At 38.5% G+C, this 20,395-nt stretch overlaps 1 protein-coding gene across 4 annotated transcripts in view; it reads left to right on the plus strand.

Moving 5' to 3' along the window:
* The window catches only part of MAMDC2 (MAM domain containing 2), a 163,256-nt gene that overhangs the window by 132,749 nt on the left and 10,112 nt on the right, over positions 1–20,395 (plus strand). Inside the window, exons 10-12 of one of the 4 annotated variants that reach the window (XR_009738049.1) lie at positions 6,196–6,289; positions 8,257–8,405; positions 14,425–14,580. Coding sequence is in view for 2 of the 4 variants with exons in the window: in XM_061425522.1 (XP_061281506.1) it covers positions 6,196–6,289; positions 8,257–8,409 (247 nt within the window). In the remaining 2 variants the exon portion in view is untranslated. Of the gene's footprint in view, positions 1–6,195; positions 6,290–8,256; positions 8,410–14,424; positions 14,581–20,395 lie in introns of all 4 variants that reach the window. The other 3 variants (XR_009738050.1, XM_061425523.1, XM_061425522.1) reach the window with 3 other exon arrangements.

Consider the following 20,395-nt stretch of genomic DNA (forward strand, 5'->3'; position numbering starts at 1 on the left):
GCTGTTAATTGGAGAGTTTCAAGTCTTTCGTAATCATATTTTAAAATACCTAAAGTGAAAAGGAGAAAATGAGCTGATTGGTATAATGAAATATGCTCTATCAGACATTCAGAGTATGATATTTCATGCTTAGATCTACAGCTGGCTATTGTATGACCTTGAGCTCATATCATAGGGTCTCTCTTTTCCTCATTCTAAAAAATATCTGATTCTGAGGTCTCCGTTCCCTTTTCTGTGACCAAATGATTTGAAAATAATGTTGATGTCTAAAATCAGTGAACTGAGTTATGTGGGTGTTTACCACCCAAACAGCCATGAAAATCTTTGGCTGCAGGTCTGCAAATCTACCACAGGGTGCCCTCTACCCTAGAACGGAAGACTTCTCTGAGCAGAAGGACTCATGCTGGGTAAAGCTGGAAGCTGCTCAACCTTTGTTGCTTGTGAAAGCCAAGAGCAGAATTAAATCAGATGGGTCTTTTAAAAAAGAAAAAACCAAAACCAGATGGATCTTTTAAGAAAAAGGGTTGGTCAGCTAAAGACTTATTTAAAAACACATGGTCATTCTGCCTTTTGTGGGATCTGAAGACCAAATATAGTATCTGCAGGAGGCATGCTATTACAGTTCAGCAACTATTTCCCCAAACATGGCTGGGATTCTAAAAATATTAAAGTCTTACACTCATTTTTCTAGATAAAGCTCCACTCAGTCTGTCCTTAGGGATCTGTGAAAATTCCATCCTTTTAGCCAAGTGTCTAATGTCAGAATTTTTGTTTTGCTTTGTTATTTTTTATTGTTTTAATTCTCTTACAATTTACTGTCAAATTGTTAAATGAATGCAGCTGCATTATACAGTATAGTATATCCTGCAGTTGTGTCAATACCATTTTAATGAAGGGCTCTGGAACTTCACTGACTGGATTATAGTAATTTAGTGAATTCTACCAACTCTGTAGTCACCATTTCCACATTTATCTGTGCAAGTGATCCCAAAAGACTTCAAACTTCATCAAAAGAGAAGTTAAATTTAACCCAGAATCAAACCCTCTGGTAAATTATTGAGGTCTACCACTTATAACAACCTGAGTTTGTTTTGTGAACTTGAGTATTTTATGGTATTGTTGGCGTAGGATTGAAATGTTTCTATGTGAAGATAGGAGGCCATTTCTGGAAACTATCATTTACATTCTAATTATAGGTCCAATTTGGGCTCTTCAATTGGTAAAGTAGGTGGTGGATTAATCCAGCAATCTGGCCAACCATGTGTCTCCAGAAGGCCATGAAACTATTGGGTTGGCCAACAAGTTCATTGAGGATTTTCCAGTGGAAAATCCCAAACAAACTTTTTGGCCAGCCCAGTACTTTAAAAGACAGTGAAAAACCAGTCAATTCAGCTAATGTTGAGCTGTTTAATACTAACCATATTTTTTTAACTTTTAACAAAAGTTTGTGGTTATATATTCCACAGTTCCCTGCAAAGCTTCATTTCTTCCCTCCCTCAGCAAAATCCTATTTATTGTGTTGGGTACCACTTAAACTATGACACTTAATAAAGTTAAAATTAGTAATCCTAATTATTTTTTTAAAAATCCAGCTTGATTTGGTTTGAGAAAATAAGTTCCTGACTTATCTGTTTCTCTACTTTTTTCTCTCCCTCATGCTTTAACCAGGAACTTCTCTGGACTTTTACTGGTTTAGCAGCAGTCTAGACCATCTGACTAAGGCAGCCTTGTAGCTGGATGTCTGTACAGACTCCCCCTCCACTCCACTGTTCCCACTCCTTGAGGAAAAAAAAAAAAAAGATAACTTTAAGAGAGAATTATAATTTGTATATTATGAGGAAAGTTTGCTCAGTTACCCTAACCCTTCAGATCTGCTCCCTGTCATTATATTATTTTGAGGGAGTAGATCTTTCTTTTTTGAAAGAGAGAGGAGTGAAAACAAAGAAGAGATTCTATTCCCCTTTGACAATTTGAATTTTTTTGAAACAGGAAATTTAAACAGTGAAGCCCTGATTGACTTGGTGATGATTATTCAGCTGGAGAGTTAGTTCATCTCCCTTGCTGTTTTGTTCCTTTGCCTTTTGTTTCTAGGGCTTAAGGATATTTCATGCTCATCAGAACTACCACCTGATGGTGTGAGGAAGAGCAGACTAATTCAATCTAGTCCGCTTTTAAAATATAAACAACTGACTGGGGAGAATGAACAGGTTGAAACTGAGAATCCAAAAGGAGGTAACAAATCTGAAAGTGCCTCACATAGGGACTACACATAATAGGAATTTAGCAAATGGGGTTTGATAATCCACACAGTTTTCTGCTACCCTTAACCAGTGGTTCTCAGCCAGACAAAATTTTTCCCTGGCCCCCCCATTCCCCAAGAGGCATGTCTGGGCATGACATTTCCCCAAGGGAAAATGTCTGGAGATATTTTTTTATTGTTATGATCTGGGGAGTGATATTGGTATCTAGTGAGTAGAGACCAGGAATGCTTAACACCCTGCAATGCACAGGGCATCCCTCACAACAAAACATTATCTGACCCAAAACATCAGGAGTGCTAAGATTGGAACACCTTACTGTAGATAAATGAGCATGTATAATGTCTATTTTTAGTATGATAAAAAGTAAGTTAATCATGTTTTTTAACCTTACTTGACTATATTTAAAATGATTTGTTTGCAAATGTGTGTTTATAGCTCTCCATTCACTGCCTATTTGCCTTCCAAAATTGTCTAGCTAAGTTTTTTCAGCAATTAATATTCTCTATCAAAGCAAAAATTTTAATGTATTACTAGTCCCCACAGGAGTAGAACCTTTAGTACACTAAAACAAACTGATTTACACAAATCTAATTTGCTCCTAACTTTTAAGAGGTTTGCATAAAATCAAGATCTGTCTAAGGGACAGCAGTTTACTTTGTCCCTCTTCTCTTTCAAATAGACACTAGTATACATTTGAGTTGCCCGAGATCTTTTTCCCAGTCTTTAGAGGTACTGTCTGCTTTGAAATACTGCCTAAAATGAAATAAACACTTTTTTTTTTTTTTTTAAAAAGGTCTGTAATTAAACAAGAGGTCAGTCCCCTTAAGAATTTAGACTATGGTGAATTTTTTTCTTGTCACATTCTTAACAGGACCCAGGACAGAGTTCTTAAGAACAGACCAAAATGTTTGACTTTCTCTTTGTCTATTGCAGCCAGGCCCAGTCATAAGCTTACCCAGTCATCAACTACCCTAAAATAACCTCTCCACCTCAAGTAGCCCTCGAAATGAAAGATGGCAGCACAAGAATAGGAACTGACATTATCCTCGCTATTAATAGCAGAGTGGAAATCCAACGTGTTAGAGCAAACAAGTGATCTTGTCAGGTTTCTTTTGTGTGTTGGAATGCTGACAGACAGCTGCCTAACAGATCTGCTCTTTGAGGCCATAGTTTGAATATAGTACGTAGCAGACTGTGAATCTTTCGTCAGACATCAGATGAAACAACAAGTGGTCTGGCCAGTACTCTTAAGTGTGGAAAGAGTTCTAAGACAGTGATAACTTAGTGGCCTGCTGTTGTCCAGAATATCTTTAATGTTTCACTTAACCCACTAAGACAGTTCACAAATTTGTTAGGAATGTCCAAAACGAGGCTCTATCCGGTGGAACTTTCTGCAATGAGAAAATGTTACAAATCTGCTATGACCAACTCACTTGATCACTGGTTATATGTGGCTATCGGGTACTTGAAATGTGGTTAGGACACCTAAGGAAAGAAAATGTTTAATTTTACTTAATTTCAATAGCCACGTGTCCTCATAGCTACTATAATAAACAATGCCAATCTGAAAAAGAGTAGCCCATTATTTCACAACTTAATTATAGATATCTTGATTCCTTCTTTTTTCTCAATTATAAATATAACAAAATTGAAGAATGTTTAGAAACTAAAAGGAAATTCTATTCAATACCCATAGTTTCTCAAACCTAATAAAAGTGTTATATATTTAGTAAATTTTCATGGTTTTTTTCCTATGTATTTTTAGATGAGTTAGATGTAATTTATCTCATTTTATTTTAATTTTATTATCAGCGGCTTTCATCACTTAACATTATGAGAGGAATATATTCTCTACTACTAAATACTATTTTCAAATTATCAGAGTTAATAATGGCCTGTTTTTTAGATTGCAGCACCATGATTTGTGTATTTCTTCTGTTTTTGAAATCTTGGGTTGTTTGCTTGCTTCCTTGGTTTTATGATCATTATAAAATAATGGTGTAGCAAACATGTGAAAGCATGATAACATTTCTCCTCTTTAGGATATGTTTACATGCCATATGTTTGAGTCTTATTTAGGTAATAATTTACATGGTGAATCATTTCAGTACCACAGAATCTTTTTGAAAAAGTGCTTTTTCACTATTTATGTCAAAAATAGACTTTAAAGCTGCCAAAGGAAAAGAAAGCCAAGATTTTTCTCTGAAGCACAATTAATTCAGTAAATTACAAGGCAGATTACTATTCCTTCCCATAGAACAAGAAAAATTGCTGATAAAAATGGAATTGCACTCAGGGCTGATGACATAGACCTCTGCTTTATAAATGGAGACTAAGCTCCTATGTATAAATCCTGCAAATAATATATTTTACATAGTCAGATCATCCCTATAATCTTTAAGAATAAGAAAATTAACAAAAGTTAAATGAAAAAAACCGAAACATCCCTTTTAGTTCGTTCTTTGTAAATATTGATACATATGGTTATATATTAGGGCTTCCCTGGTGGCTCAGATGGTAAAAAGTCTGCCTGCAACACAGGAGACCAGTTTCTATCCCTGGGTCAGGAAGATCTCCTGGAGAAAGGAATAACAACCAACTCCAGTATTCTTGCCTGGAGAATTTCATGGACAGAGTGTGGCAGGCTACCATTCATGGCATTGCAGAGTCAGACATGACTGAGCTACTAACACACACACACATAGCTATGTATTATTACATCTCTAAACTGTCTTTTTCTTATAATTTATAGTAATATGAATCCAGTTCAGTAAACTTTTACACATCTTATAATTAGTTATTCTGAAGATATTGGCCTAAGACATTTTATATTTTGCATAGTGATAAACTGTCATGTGATGTTTTCAGCTTCTTTTTAAATAAATTCTATATTCTGGTGGCTCTGATCATCAAAGACCAAAGGGATCCTACTAATAACACAGGTAAATTGAAGACATTGTATCCTGAACCTAAAAAAGGTTTAAGAACCTAAAAAAATTTTTTAGGATTTTTAGGTTTAAGAACCTAAAAAAATCAAATGTTCTCGTTGCTCATAATTTGGGTTGTTCTTTCATTGTATCTTTTTGTTTTTGAATTAAGATTTGTATTTGAGGGGCTGAACATGGACTAGAGACTTTGTGCTCATTAAACATTAGGTTATACATGTGAAGCAACTTTGTACACTGCAAAGTGCAGTGAAAATCTAACAAAAATGTTTTGAAAAGTACTCTTTGCTCATCCTATATATGAAGAGGAGACTTTTAAATTGATTTAAGAAATCCAGGACTTTTCTCTTTTTTTGGCACAATGAACTTAATAATTTGTTGAAGAGATTTATTTTTCCTTCACATGCAAAATGTTTGACTTGATAAAATAACTGCATTTAGGGCTTTTATTAGTGATAACACTCAGGGATGTAGATCTTTACTTTGGAAATGGAACTTGAGTCTTCAGGTGGCAAATCACTGAGACTTCATTCACCAGATGAAAGAACCACATTGTAAGAAAGTCACTTCCAAAAAATCAGTAGTGTTTGCACTGGAAATGTTTGTAAAAATGCCTGGACTGCCATCAACCCTGTATACACTTTGTGGACTATTTGGGGGAAAATACTTAAAAGCTGACAGGTTTTTCTCTGTCACCCAGTTAACCTCGTGCTTTCCTCTCTCAGTTCTTTAAAGAATGCAAACTAATTTCAGCATTAGTGTATACACTATATCATTGCGAGCTTGACTCTGATGAAAAAAATAAGTGATTCTCGGGTCATATATAAATGGTTAACCATTACTCATGCCACTGTATCTGTACTTCACAGACAATGAAGACAGGCTTGTAGCTTGCTTCTGTACTCCTGTTGTGCTATGTACATCCCAGGATGTAAGAGTTTCCAATTTTCAGTTAACTGAACTCATAGTTTTATTTTTCTTCATTGCAGGTGGTTTTCATGAGCCTATGCAAAAGTTTATGGGACTGTGGTCTAGTGGCCTTGGATGACATTACAATAGAATTGGGAAGCTGCTGGTCTCCAGGTAAGATGACTGTCATTTCAGCTTTCTTTGTTTCCCTGGCCAATTCATGGCATGTCCTGTTTCTCTAATAATATACCACATGGATTTAATCTCTGCTAGTCTGTCCTTTGCTTTTCTTGCCAGAAGTGCCTCTCTCATTTAGAAGTGATGACTTAAATACAACGTATGACTTTGCACATGACTTGACCCCTATATTCTCATCTATAAGAGAGATGGTAATACCTACTTGAGTAGTGAGGATAACACATATAAACTCCCTAGCCTTGGACCTGGCACAAAGCAGTGCTTTGAAAACAGATACCCTCTGATAATTACTCTTCTTATGATTACCTTACTTGCCTTACTTGAATGCAGATTTTCAAGCTATATTGATGAAATTGTTATTATACATATACTAGGCTAAGCATATCATTTCTAAATCATAATAAAATAAATATTTTCTAAGTGGATTAAATGACAATGAAACAATGGACTGAGCATTGATGATAGTGACAAATATTATGGCTATGTGTTGGACATTATCTCTAATGAGAAAATTATGGGTATCTCCACCCAGATCGGAGAAGGCAGTGGCACCCCACTCCAGTACTCTTGCCTGGAAAATCCCATGGACGGAGGAGCCTGGTAGGCTGCAGTCCATGGGGTCGCGAAGAGTCGGACACAACTGAGCGACTTCCCTTTCACTTTTCACTTTTCATGCATTGGAGAAGGAAATGGCAACCCACTCCAGTGTTCTTGCCTGGAGAATCCCAGGGATGGGGGAGCCTGGTGGGCTGCCAACTATGGGGTCACACAGAGTCGGACATGACTGAAGCGACTTAGCAGCGGCAGCAGATCATTTGTATCTATCTATTAATTACCACTGCATCCTAAGTCACAAGGTATCCATTTCTTTAACCAGCAGGCATATTGTGGTATCTATTTGGCACTGGAGAATAATCTCCATGTTTATTTAATTAAAAGACAATTTGTTTGTAGTCCCTTGATTTGTGTGGTGCTGCAAGGACAACATAAAACAAGATAAAAATCTCTACACTCAAGGCATAGAAAAGAGAATGAACCTTCATTAGCTTGTAGTGTATGTAAAACAAAATGAAGTAAAATAATTATCATGCTAGAGAAGGAAAAGATGGGTTGTTTATTGGAGAATCTAGATGTAGGAAGGTAGAACCAAGTTCAGCCAAAGAAGTTCCCAGGAAGTTGGGAGGTGGCGCCACTCTAATATAATCATTATTAGAGTTATTGAAGATAGCACCCAAAGACAGAAACATTTGTTTTTGTAAATGGAGAATAAGCCTCCAGGTAGAAAAACACCAAGTTCTAATATTTATTTAGCTAATATTTATTGAGTTTTACATCTAAACGTTTTACACACATCATCTCATTTAATCCTCACAACCCCCTTAGGTGGATACCATTAATATTCCCACATTACAAATAAGAATGCCGAGACACAGAAAAATTCAGTAACCTGCTCCACATGTATTAAGCTATGTCTCCAAAATCACATTTAATTTTTTCACATTCTCTCCCTCTTCCAAAGTGACTATAGCTTTGCTCTGAGGATTTCCTTCACTCATTCTGGATTTCTGAAGAAACCTCCTGCTTGCAATTTTATTATTTTTATGTTTCCATAAAGGCAATATACCTCCAATTGTCAGAGAGTTTTACAATCTCACTCATACAAATAAATTCACAAGTCAGAGAAAGTTTCTTTCTCAAAGTATTCCAATACTTTTGGATCTAGATTTCTGATTGTTCTCTGCCGCTATGGCAGAACCAGGGTGAAGTCCAGACTCTAGCCAGAGGCAAGAGCTTGGCTTGGAGTGCTGGTAGGTGGGTTGCCTCTCTATGTGGGGCATGTGGCCAGATGATAACCACACATTAGTGTGGGTTTCCAGTGAGCCTTGGAATATATATTCATTGAAAGAGCCTCAATAGTCACAACACCTGCTGTTTCCTTGCAGAGAAGCTCCTACTTCCACCAGGAGAGTGTACTTTCGAACAAGATGAATGTATATTTACTCAGGAGAGAAGAAACCGGAGCAGTTGGCAGAGGAGGAGGGGAGAGACTCCCACCTCCTACACCGGACCAAAGGGAGATCACACTACTGGGGTAGGTGAGTTATGCCACATGGTGCTGTTTCCTAAGGAAACCTGAAATAGCTTTCTAGGGGTTGTTTACTACATTCTGATATGTGAAAACTAAGGTGTCTAAAGTGAACTGCATGTGGGATATTACACACATGGGATAGGTAATTCAGTATGTGCATTTAAAATCATTCTTTCTTTTTATTATATTGCTCATTATGTAGGTGCAAAAAGGATTTAAATGAGCTTACAAAGATATGCACACAAAGATAATTAGAAGTAAGGTTTAAAAATAAAAGAGAGATGGGCAAAAATGAAAAAAATAAAATAGTGGTCTAAAATGAAGCCCAGGACTGAGGCCTCGCATAGAAATATCTGGCAGACAGGGAAGATATATCAGTGTGAGTCCTCACTTTCCAGAACCTGAAAAAGATGGAAAAGTCCTCTGTAAAACATGATTTACTGTGTTCTTAGGATAGAAACAGATGAAGCAGTCCACCAAGGGATGGAGGCAACAGAGGGGTGCATTTTTCTGTAGGAAATGTGTAAACTACACTAAACCAGACTAAAAGTTGTTTCACTTCTTATTATCACCATGTGTCGGCAATTGCAAACAATGTCCATGATAAAATACTCCTTGATGAATAGACCTCTTCCACTGAGGCTCTCAATTTCTCTAGGAACACTAGTTGGATAAAAGCACATCGTTTGGTCCAGCAATGCAGAACTATCCCTGATATTAATATTAAAGAGATATTTCCTGAAGGGTCCTTACAGAGAGTGGCATAGTGCTGTTTCTTATGGTCTACCTCAAAAATAGGCCTAGGAAATAACACCACACAGCAGCAATACAACAAAAAATATTGGCTGTATTGGCTAAACTTGGTAGGGTGAAATCAACAACAGCTTTGTATTTTCTTTCCAACACTGTCTTCAAACATACCCTAGAGAATTCTCCCTTTCCCACCCCTGGCAGATCCCACAGCTTCCCAGTCCTGCTGAGGTGTGAGCAGTCACACATTCAGGTGTGTTAAGATGTCCAATTCAAATGACAACTTCAGTTTCTCATTCGATCGAATCCTCTCTCCCCTTCAGCATGGGCCTGATTCATAGTTTGGAGATGATAAAAGAGAAGACTGTCTGTGCTTGAACTCTCTTTGTTTTACTTCCTCCTCTGCCCAGCATCATCAGGATCCTTTAGCCAGAGTGAGTGGAGGATGGATTAAAAGAAAATAACTTCTAAAATGTTTAGTGTTTCTTCAAATTCTTTCTTGGATACCTTCTGTTAAGACAGATATCTAAGTACTGGCTCTTTTGCATCTCACCGTTTTGGGCACTGTACTCTCTGGCTGATGATCTATGGCTACGCTCTTTTCCCCTAGTACGACAGAGATAAAACTCATGTAGATTTTCTACCTGCATCCCTCCTGGCAGTTTTGACTTGGGTCTTTTCAAGAACACCTGGTTCCAGCCACTATCCATATGAGTATCCATTTGGCCTCAGATCCTAAATGCACCTTTGCCTAAGAAGATGATGTGAAACTTGGTCCTATGACTGACCTCTTTTCTTCCCATTACTTCAGAGATTCTGGGACAGTGTTGCATCAGCTAGGGTAGCTGTTGAAGAGATTCAGCCTTTGTTCAAAGGTAGATCAGATTTCTACTTCCAGCACTGAGTAGAAGATTCTAAGAGAGTGTGAGGCTGTATCTGGAAAGACAATGAAGTTAAAAAGATAATTAAAAGATGTGTATATGTTAAGACTATTTTGGTTGGAAATAGTTTGTTGCTCTTTATAACAGGAAAAAAATGTCATTTTAGGGCTGACTTGAGGCACAGCTTGATGTAGAGGATAAAACCATGTCACTGGGACCTTCTTCTCTCCACCTCTCTGCCCTGGTTTTTCTGAGTTGGCTCCTATCACAGTCTGTCCTTTCATGGTAGCAAGAGGCTGCTGCAGTGGCAGCTTCGTGGCCATTCAACACTGGATCTAGTGAAAAGAGATAACTCAAATCAGCAAACAAAAAATGAGCCTCATTAACTGATTGCCAGTGTAATGAGGGCAGGTGGTGGTTTAGTCGCCAAGTCGTGTCCAACTCTTGGAATCCCGAGGACTGTAGCCTGCCAGTCTCCTCTGTCCGTGGGATTCTCCAGGTGAGAATACTGGAGTGGGTTGCCATTTCCTTCTCCAGAGAATCTTCCCAACCCAGGAATCAAAGCCGAGTCTCCTGCATTGCAGGCAGATTCTTTACCGACTGAGCTGTGAGGGAAGCCTCATGAGGGCAGAAAACTATCGAATTCCTCCATGAATCCCCACAGGACTTACTGTTGTACCTTATACACTACAGAGGCTCAAAAAAGCCCTTGGAAGGAATAAATGAACCGATAAACCCTCCCTGATGCATATAAGAATAGCCACTTAATTAGCAAGACCTGTAGAAAATGTAGTAATAGGGAGAAACTAAATTATGAGATGAATAGAGAAATATCAAGAATAAATCAGTGTTAGTTTGAGTCCATTGTAATCACGATGTCTGTATGTACATTTTTCTGGGGAGGGAGTTGATAGCTTCTCTTCCATTTTTCAGGGACACCAAAAAATCTAGTAACAACAGATCTGAGAAGAGGGTTGTGCTGTGGTAGCGTACACAGGGGAATTTTCTGGGAAACAGTCTGTGCAATGTCTTGGACATGGAAGAGAGGACAAAACAAAAATAGGGAGCCATGGAGGGAGAGAGTCTCTGAAAAGGGCAAGGGAGGGTTACCAAGCCAGGATACAACAGACCCACGAACTTTGGAGTCAAGGTTCCCCACTCACTAGGTATGAGACCTTGAAAAAGTTACTTCAAGTCCCTAGGTCTCAGTGATGTCATCTAGAAAACAAGGTAACTATAGGTACTTGTCTGTTCATGTACTTCAAAGGATGGTTGAGTTTAAACTTAATCAACTTGTGGATGACATCCTCTCTCCTGCGTAAAGACAAAATCTATGAAAATCTGACAAAAGTACATGCAGTAGATATTCCATTACTCATAATTTTGCTCCTTTATTTACATGTAGGGGCACATGTTAGTTTACTTGGTGTGGCTTTGTTTAAAGAAAATGGTATGATTGTGTTTTCTTTGTCTCTCTGAAAACTTTGAAGAATATTTCAGCTGACCGGGGTGAAACTTCATAACAAAAATTGTAATGTAAAAACTTCTCAGTGTGTTCAATATTTATTCCCAGAAAATACTTGACCACAGAGTATCAAATTCTCTGGTGAACAACGTAGAGCATTCTGATTTTTTTTCAGTAAATTTGTCTAGGGTTTCCCTTTTTCCATCGTTTATTTCACCTATTTCAATGCAAACTTCCTAAAGGGTCTCAGGACATCTTTCAATTTTCTAACCACATAAAATCTTTTACAGATTATATCTTTTTATTCCTAAGTATAACAATGCAGAGGCTGCAAATTTTGCTGTGCTATGCCCAGGGTTACCTACAGATAATATAGCATTGGAGTTTTCTATCTTGGTCTTGTTCTTTAAATTACTTTAACAGTTATTCTTCTAGGGAAATAATAACATCTACTGATCATTTATGGAGAGTTTACCATGTGCAGGCACTGTGCTGGGACCTTTATATCCTTAGTCAGTTTGAGCTGCTACAACAAAAATACCATAGACTCAGAGGCTTAAATAGCAGACATTTATTTCTTATAGTTCTGAGGGCTGAGAAGCTCAAGATCAAGGTGCTGGCAGATTTGAGGTCTGGTGAGGGCTAACTTCCTAGTTCATAGTCAGCAGTCTTTTTGCTGTGTCCTTACACAGCAGACGAGGCAAGTGATTTCCCTGAGGACTCTTATAAGGCTACTCATCCCACCTATGAGAACTTGGCCCTCAGGAGCTAACCCCTCCCAAAGACCATACCTCTAATTACCATCATAGTGGGGGTTAGGATTTCAACATATAAATTTGGAAAGAGGGGAAATTAATATTCAATCAGTAATACACCCTTACCATGACTTGTAAGTGAAAGTATCCATTTTTCATATGAAAGAACTGAAGATTGGAGAAATGTCTTTCCAAGGCCACACAGCAATGATTGGTAGAATAGGGACTGTATCTCAGGAATGCTGGGCTCTAATGTCCATATTCTGTCCACACTGTCTCACCAGAGTTTTCCATCCCACATGATAGTAGGAGACCACACATGACTTCAAACAGCTGTGACAGCTTACATGTGAAAAACACAAGTCTTCACACAGCCACGTAATCTCGTACCTATCACCCTTCATACCAGAGAAAAGGGTCTGCTCTTGGAAAGGATATATTCAAACTGATGGTAGTTTTAGACATCCACTGAAATGTAACCCATCAGAAAGTATCTAAATTTTTCTGATCTGTGAACCAATATTGTCAGTTAAACTCCAGGACCACAGTCCCCGCAGCCATTGTATAGCCTAAACCCTCAAAGGGTAGCTTCGCCTTTGAGGGTTAGGACACACAATGGCCTCTAATGGCCTAATGTGGGCTGATATATTGGCTTTCAGATTACAATATAACAAGGATCACCCATTCGTAAATTAAAGTATAAGCAATTAAATACCCCTTTAAAACGAATGTTTGTTAAAGCCACCAGTGTCATATGCTACATGTTTATAAGATGAAACATCTTAGAACTGGGAGCAATTGTAATGTTATATAGAGCAGAGTTTCTATGATCTTGATTTACTCCATATTTTCTAAGTACCTACTATGCATCATGCATCACATAACAGTGGATGCCCTGCTAATCTCTTAGGGCTGCTGTGATGATTAACCGAGGTTGTATTTCTGAAAGAATTAATACTATACAAGCTCCACTAAAATGAAAATGATATTACCATTTTTGTAGTTAGTGACTCATTCACAAAATCTGATGTTCATCTGGTATTCATTTCTGGGATACTTTCTTGGACTCAGTGTTTTGTGTCATTTGTGCTTTTATATATAGAAAACCATGGCATATGATTACAAATAAAATGACTTAGTAGTAACCAGAAGATTTGGTAGACCTTAAACCAGTGTCTTCCAAAGTACCACTGGGTAATTTAAGGGTTAAGTGGATGAATATTTTTAATTTGATAGTACTATTCATATAAAAGCAAATGTATGGCAAGACCAATACAATATTGTAAAGTAAAAAAAATAAAAATAAAATAAAATAAAGAAGATGTTATAAAGATTAATTTTAAAAAAACTCTGAAAACTAGACTACCTCTAAAAAAAAAGAAAGCAAAATATATAATCAGTACAGCAACACCATTATTTCACAAATCTATAGCTTGTTTTCTGTTTTCATGCTAATATGCAGTTTCCTATTTGAATAATGGATTTAAGGAGTAAAAAATGAAATCTATTTAAAGAAATATATCAGAAGAATAATAGTACAGGTACTATGTGGATAAGTAATATATACTTAGTGGTATTTGTGTGGCTAAAGTTGGGGAAACATTTCCAACGTTTGTCAGTCATCTACTAGAACATGTCATTCTACTAGAACAACGACAAAGACAATATTCTAGCCCGACCATTTGGCTCCCTGTTTGATAAAATAATAAAAGCACTTGTGACATAAATCTTGACTTGCATCGAGCTGAAATGGACTCTGCAGGACCTGTTTATCCATTTCTTGTCACCATCTATTTGAATAGCTCTGTCCTGGCAGAATCAGAAAGTTCCTTGACACTGATGCTATTTCTTTTACAAGACAGTAAAGACAAATCTTAACAAAGTTCTAAGGGTTTTATTGGTTATGACAATTTTAATATATGATTATATTTATATAATAATATCATATTATTAATGTGATGCCATGCTGTCAGAATTCTTCTTAAATAATTGTTTTAGTTGTCCTGGGGTTTACATGGGTTTTGGGACCAAAAGATAGTAGAATAAACAAATCAACAGATAACTCTCCAGTTTAGTGAGAAAATGCCTTCAACTGTAACATTTCCTAGCTCACTGAGTCCACCAGTGAACAGATTAAAAGTCATCCAGTTTTCCCTATCTCTTTCCCACAGCTACGTCCTAGAAAAGTAGCTATTCATCACTAAAAAAAAATAATAATTTCCAAATAAAGAGACACCATCAATTTCTTCTGTGTTACTGTTGAGTGTTTCAATACATCTTCTGTACTTCTGGCAATTAAATTCTCTCCAACACACTACTAAATAAAGGTAGGAGTCTTATATGAACCTTCTTGTGTAGTAGAAATATGAGTGATACATTAAAATACCAAATAATGACATTTACTTATAAATTGTGCTGTTGACACAAAAGAAAATCAAAACTATATATTTAATGTGTTGGCTATATATTAATAGCTGAAATTTAATAACAGTCTCATTCAAGTCCTTGTCTTTTAAGAATTTCGGTAGCTGATATCCAGACATGTAACAATGCTACTCAACTAGTCTGAAACTATAAGGGCAATTAGCTCTAGAATATTAAAATCTCCGGTCTCCTCAGTTTTTTTCATAATTTATCTTATCACACTAATTTCTGGTATTGTTGGACCCTACTTACCCAAGAGAAGACTTCTATGACAAGCTTTTTTAAAAATAGTGGTAAAATATACATAACATAAAATTTACCATTTTAGTCATTTTTACGTACATAATTCAATGGTATTAAGTACATATACCTTTTTTGTAACCATCACCACCCCAGAACTGTTAAAAGTTTTCCCAAGTTGAAACTCTGCCCCCAGTAAGTTAATAACCACTCATTTATGACACACTTTAAAAATCATTTAAAAGATATAATAAAGAACAATAATTTTAGAGACAGACATATTTAGCAGTTGTTCTTCCCAAAATATTGATATCTTTTCCCCCTGATTGTTAAGACTCGTCTTCCAGCTTAATGAAGCAGCTAGCTGTTCATTCCACATGGCCTCCCACTCCTTCCCAGCCCTGGTGCGAGAGGGCCGCAAGACTAGAGAACAGCTGCTTCACTGCTCCCAATTACGAATATGCTGTGTCTCAACAAATCACACTTGCTTAACAAAGAACAGATGGGACCCTGATCTCCCAGTAGACCCACTGGAACCCCTATCCTGAATGTTAAGCAGTGATCCACAGAAAGAAAGTAATTTGTCTTCTCCAGTTAATAATACCTTCCACAGACTGGAATCCTTCATGTGCAGGGACACTTGAGCCAGTCTGAGGTTTTATCGCTGGGGCTCCTGGTTCCCATCCAGAGAGCTTTTGTTTGCTGAGACAGACAGCGTTTGGAGTTGGAATGTGGCAAAGCTTGTCAACACACAGGGCTTTTCTCTGCTTTCCAAACACATGTGAGGCCGACTGTCTCTCCATGAAGCTCTGATCTTTTCTGGGGAAAGGAAATGTCACATGCAAGTCAAGAAGAAAAACATGTTTGGAATCAAGAGTAATACTTGGTCTGGGCATCAGACAGCTTCTGATCAGTTGACAAATATGTGACAATTATTTTTAGGTATAGATATTGGTCTCTCAGTCGCTCAGTCGTGTCCGACTTTTCGTGACCCCATGAATCGCAGCACGCCAGGCCTCCCTGTCTATCACCAACTCCCGGAGTTCACCCAGACTCACGTCCATTGAGTCAGTGATGCCATGCAGCCATCTCATCCTCTGGCGTCCCCTTCTCCTCCTGCCCCCAATCCCTCCCAGCATCAGAGTCTTTTCCAATGAGTCAACTCTTCGCATGAGGTGACCAAAGTACTGGAGTTTCAGCTTCAGAATCATTCCCTCCAAAGAAATCCCAGGGCTGATCTCCTTCAGAATGGACTGGTTGGATCTCCTTGCAGTCCAAGGGACTCTCAAGAGTCTTCTCCAACACCACAGTTCAAAAGCATCAATTCTTCAGCACTCAGCCTTCTTCACAGTCCAACTCTCATATCCATACATGACCACAGGAAAAACCATAGCCTTGACTAGATGGACCTCTGTTGGCAAAGTAATGTCTCTGCTTTTGAATATGCTATCTAGGTTGGTCATAACTTTCCTTCCAAGGAGTAAGCGTCTTTTAATTTCATGGCTGCAGTCACCATCTGCAGTGATTTTGGAGCCCAAAAAAATAAAGTCTGACACTGTTTCCCCATCTATTTCCCATGAAGTGGTGGGACCAGATGCCATGATCTTAGTTTTCTGAACGTTGAGCTTTAAGCCAACTTCTTCACTGTCCTCTTTCACTTTCATCAAGAGGCTCTTTAGTTCCTCTTCACTTTCTGCCATAAGGGTGGTGTCATCTGCATATCTGAGGTTATTGATATTTCTCCCGGCAATCTTGATTCCAGCTTGTGTTTCTTCCAGTCCAGCGTTTCTCATGATGTACTCTGCATATAAGTTAGTCTAAATCAGTATTGCCTTAAGGGATATATGTATGGGCTTAAAACAGAAATTACATCCTGAAGGAGTTTTAGAAAGGTCAAAACTCAAGAAAAAGGTCAAAACTCAAGAAAAGTAGACTAGTGCCTGTGCCCCAGAAAGGTGTAATTATACTAATGTTCCCCTGGCTGTTCCCCGTCTCTTCCAAAAGCAGCAGTTACACATGTCAAACAGTTCAGGAGCCTTCCTTACATGTTTCATGGTACTACACAGTGATCTGGAACTAGAAACCTTAGGTAATGGCTTCAGCCTTATACCCAAGACCCAGAGACTCATGAAAGGAAAGCATTACCAGAGTAATGCATCACCCAGTTGAGGCTGACTGATTAGTGCACTGTACTCACACAAGGAAGAATTCAGTTGGATAATCCTGGAGGTTTACCCCTCTAGCAGGACCTCAGATGATTTTGCCCAGGACCTGGGCTTCCCTGGTAGCTTAGACAGTAAAGAATACACCTGTGATGCAGGAGACCTGGGTTCGATCCCTGTGTTGAAAAGATCCCCTGGAGAAGGAAATAGCAACCCACTCCAGTATTCTTCCCTGGAGAATCCCCATGGACAGAGGAGTCTGGTGGGCTACAGTCATGGGGTCACAAAGAGTCAGACATGACTGAGCGACTAAGCACAGCACACAGCGTATGTCGTCACTGGGATTACATACTATCACCACTAGGTGGAAGATACTTCCTGCGTCATCTCTCACTTATAATGGACCCATTGCTTTCTTTCCATTCTGAAAAGACTTCCTGTTGTAGGCCCGCAACAGTCTTTTCTTTCCAGCTTCCCAGTGACAGCGTCTATCAGAGGAGCCTCCCTGTCCCCTATCCTCCCCATCCCATTAAGTGTTTCGTCTTTAGCTAAGGTCCTTTTCTTGGGATTCAAGTGGACCTTTTGAGAGTCCCAAAGGCAGGTACCAAAGTTATTTTTCTTTGACTTTCTTCTTATTTCCTTAAGAATTATTTTTGGAGGAAATATTTTTCAGTTTAAACATGCATTAAGGTAGGGTTTCAGTTCATTGTGCTATACTAGTTTACATATAGGATAGTACAGAACACGGTTGTGCATAGTAGGTGAAAAACAATGTTTATGTTTTGACTTTATTTTCCATGGGATTAAATTAAATACACCCTTCTGTTAGGGTTTTGTGTATCAGTATTTGTTTACATCCAGTAGCTTCAGTTCAGTTCAGTTCAGTTCAGTTGCTCAGTTGTGTCCGACTCTTTGCGACCCCATGAACCGCAACACACCAGGCCTCCCTGTCCATCACCAACTCCTAGTATTAAAGAAAAGAACAATAAGATTTTCTTTCATTGCTGAAAGTATAAAAACCCCAGTGCTTCTTGTGTAGCAATTTTCTTGCCAGTGAAAGAATGAAGGTAATGAAGTTAAAGAATGTGTGTTTGGCTAAAAAAAAAAAAAAGTCAGACAGTATGTAACTAGGTTGAGAACATTTTCTTTAAAATGTGACTTTATCAAAACTTGGACTTGTTCCTATTTTGCTTTGGAGCATCCTAGTCAAGTACATGTCTCGTTGCCAAGATCTTCACACAACTGGAGTAACCTTGGTAGAGCCATGTGCTCTGGAAATGGTCAGACTGGTCTGTGATTTTTGTTCATTCAACAAATATTTATTGAGCATCTGCTATGTTCCAGACACTGCTCTAGGACCTGGGGGCATAGCAGTAAACAAGGAAATATCTCTGCCTTTGAGTGTTCTAGAGGAAGGAGACAGACAAATATAAAAATAGGAATGTTATATAGTATGTTAAGAGGCAATTCAGAGAGGGGAATGGCAACCCACTCCAGTGTTCTTGCCTGGAGAATCCCAGGGACGGGGAAGCCTGGTGGGTTGCCATCTATGGGGTCGCACAGAGTCAGACACGACTCAAGTGACTTAGCAGCAGTAGCAGCAGCAGCAGCAAGAGGCAATTAAATGGGATGGAAAATAATAAATTAGGGTATAGAGAAAAAGGAGTACCAGAGGAGGGGCGATTGCTATTTGAAACAGTGTAGTCAGAATAGGCCTAATAGAAAAGGTAATATCTGGGCAAAGACTTAGAGGTGAGAGAGTGAGATGTGAGATTATATGAAAGAAAAGCCACTGTAGGCAGAGATTAGCACATGCAAAGGGCCTGGGGTGGTAGCAAACTTACTACATTCTAGGAATGGTATAGAACTCAAGTGTATCCTCGAGACTCAGAGTGAGTGAGGAGAAAGGTGGTAGGAATCAGGTAAGAGAATGAGCAGGAGTTATAGAGAGCCTTATATGTTATCAAGCTTTCAGCTCTTACTCGGAGTGAAATGCTAAGCTAGTGGAGGGTTTTGAACAGAGGAATGGTAAAATTTAGCTATTGCTTTAGAAAGTTTACAATGGATGCTATGTTTAGATTAGATTGCAGAGAACTAGGGTAAAAGCAGGCAGACTTGTTGGGAGGTGTTGGATTAATCCAAGTCAGAAATAATACTGGCTCAAATTGGGAGGTAGCAGTGGAGGTGGTAAGGAGAGAAGTGATTGGATTCTGGACATATTCTGAAGGTAAAACCAACAGAAATTCCTGACCATCTGGATGTGAAGAGTGAAAGGATATAAAGAATGGCCAGGTTTGGGGCCTGGACAACTAAAAAGGGTGGGGTAAGCTTTAGAGTGAGGCTGTTAGGAGTATAGTTTTGACCATGTTCAGTTTGAGATACCTACTTGACAATAAGAGGACATTACTTTCAATAACAAGCCTGGATTTTAGGAAAGAGGTTGGAAATTAAAATTTGAGATATAACAGCACGTATAGTATTTCAAGCCATGAAATAAGATGAGATCACCAAAGAAGTGAGCGAGAATGGAGAGATTCAAACACTGGGTCTTGGAGCACTCCAAGATCAAGAGGTCAGAGAAGAAAGGGTGAACTAGCAAAGGAGTGACCAGTGAAGTGGGAGAAAAACCAGGAGAGGTCAGCGTCCTGCAAACCAAAATAAGAAAGTCCTTCTAGGAGGCAGGAGTGATCTACTGTGTCCAGTGCTACTAATGACAAGGACGACAAGAACTGAAGACTGACCCTTGGTTTCAGTAATGAGGATGTCGTTGGTGAGCACAGCAGACACACGACAGCATCCCAGAAGTTTACAGTAGATCATGCGGATGACTGGTTGACAAAGCCCATGACTGATCGCCCAGTTTTGCAGGGTGGTAACTTTACTGAGTGAAACGCTGAGGGAGGGCTTGCACGGCGCGCAAGATTTGATAAGACCAAATGGGGCAGGACTTTTTCTCCCACCCTTATAATGGCCCGTTGGATTCTCAGATCTGTGGAAATGAGGGAAAGGAAAAGGAGGAATGCCTTGAAGGAGCAAGGATGGAGCCTCTGATCAATTCTGGTTGGGGTGTCCCAAGCATTGCCTTTTGAGAAATGAATAGACTTCACTGACTAGACTTGAAACTTTAAAGATGCTCTAGAAGCCGTTTCATTTGTGTGCAATATTTGGGAAGTCTTTTTCCCTCAGTGCAGCCATTAATTTCTGTGTGAAATAATAGAGGGATAACACTATGTAAAAATTTTTACATCATGTATGTAAAAAAATCAATATTGCCAAAGAAGATGATGCAATTGGATGTAAAAACTTGTGCATATTT

Source organism: Bos javanicus, chromosome 8, assembly GCF_032452875.1.
Source record: "Bos javanicus breed banteng chromosome 8, ARS-OSU_banteng_1.0, whole genome shotgun sequence".
Taxonomy (NCBI): Eukaryota; Metazoa; Chordata; class Mammalia; order Artiodactyla; family Bovidae; genus Bos; species Bos javanicus.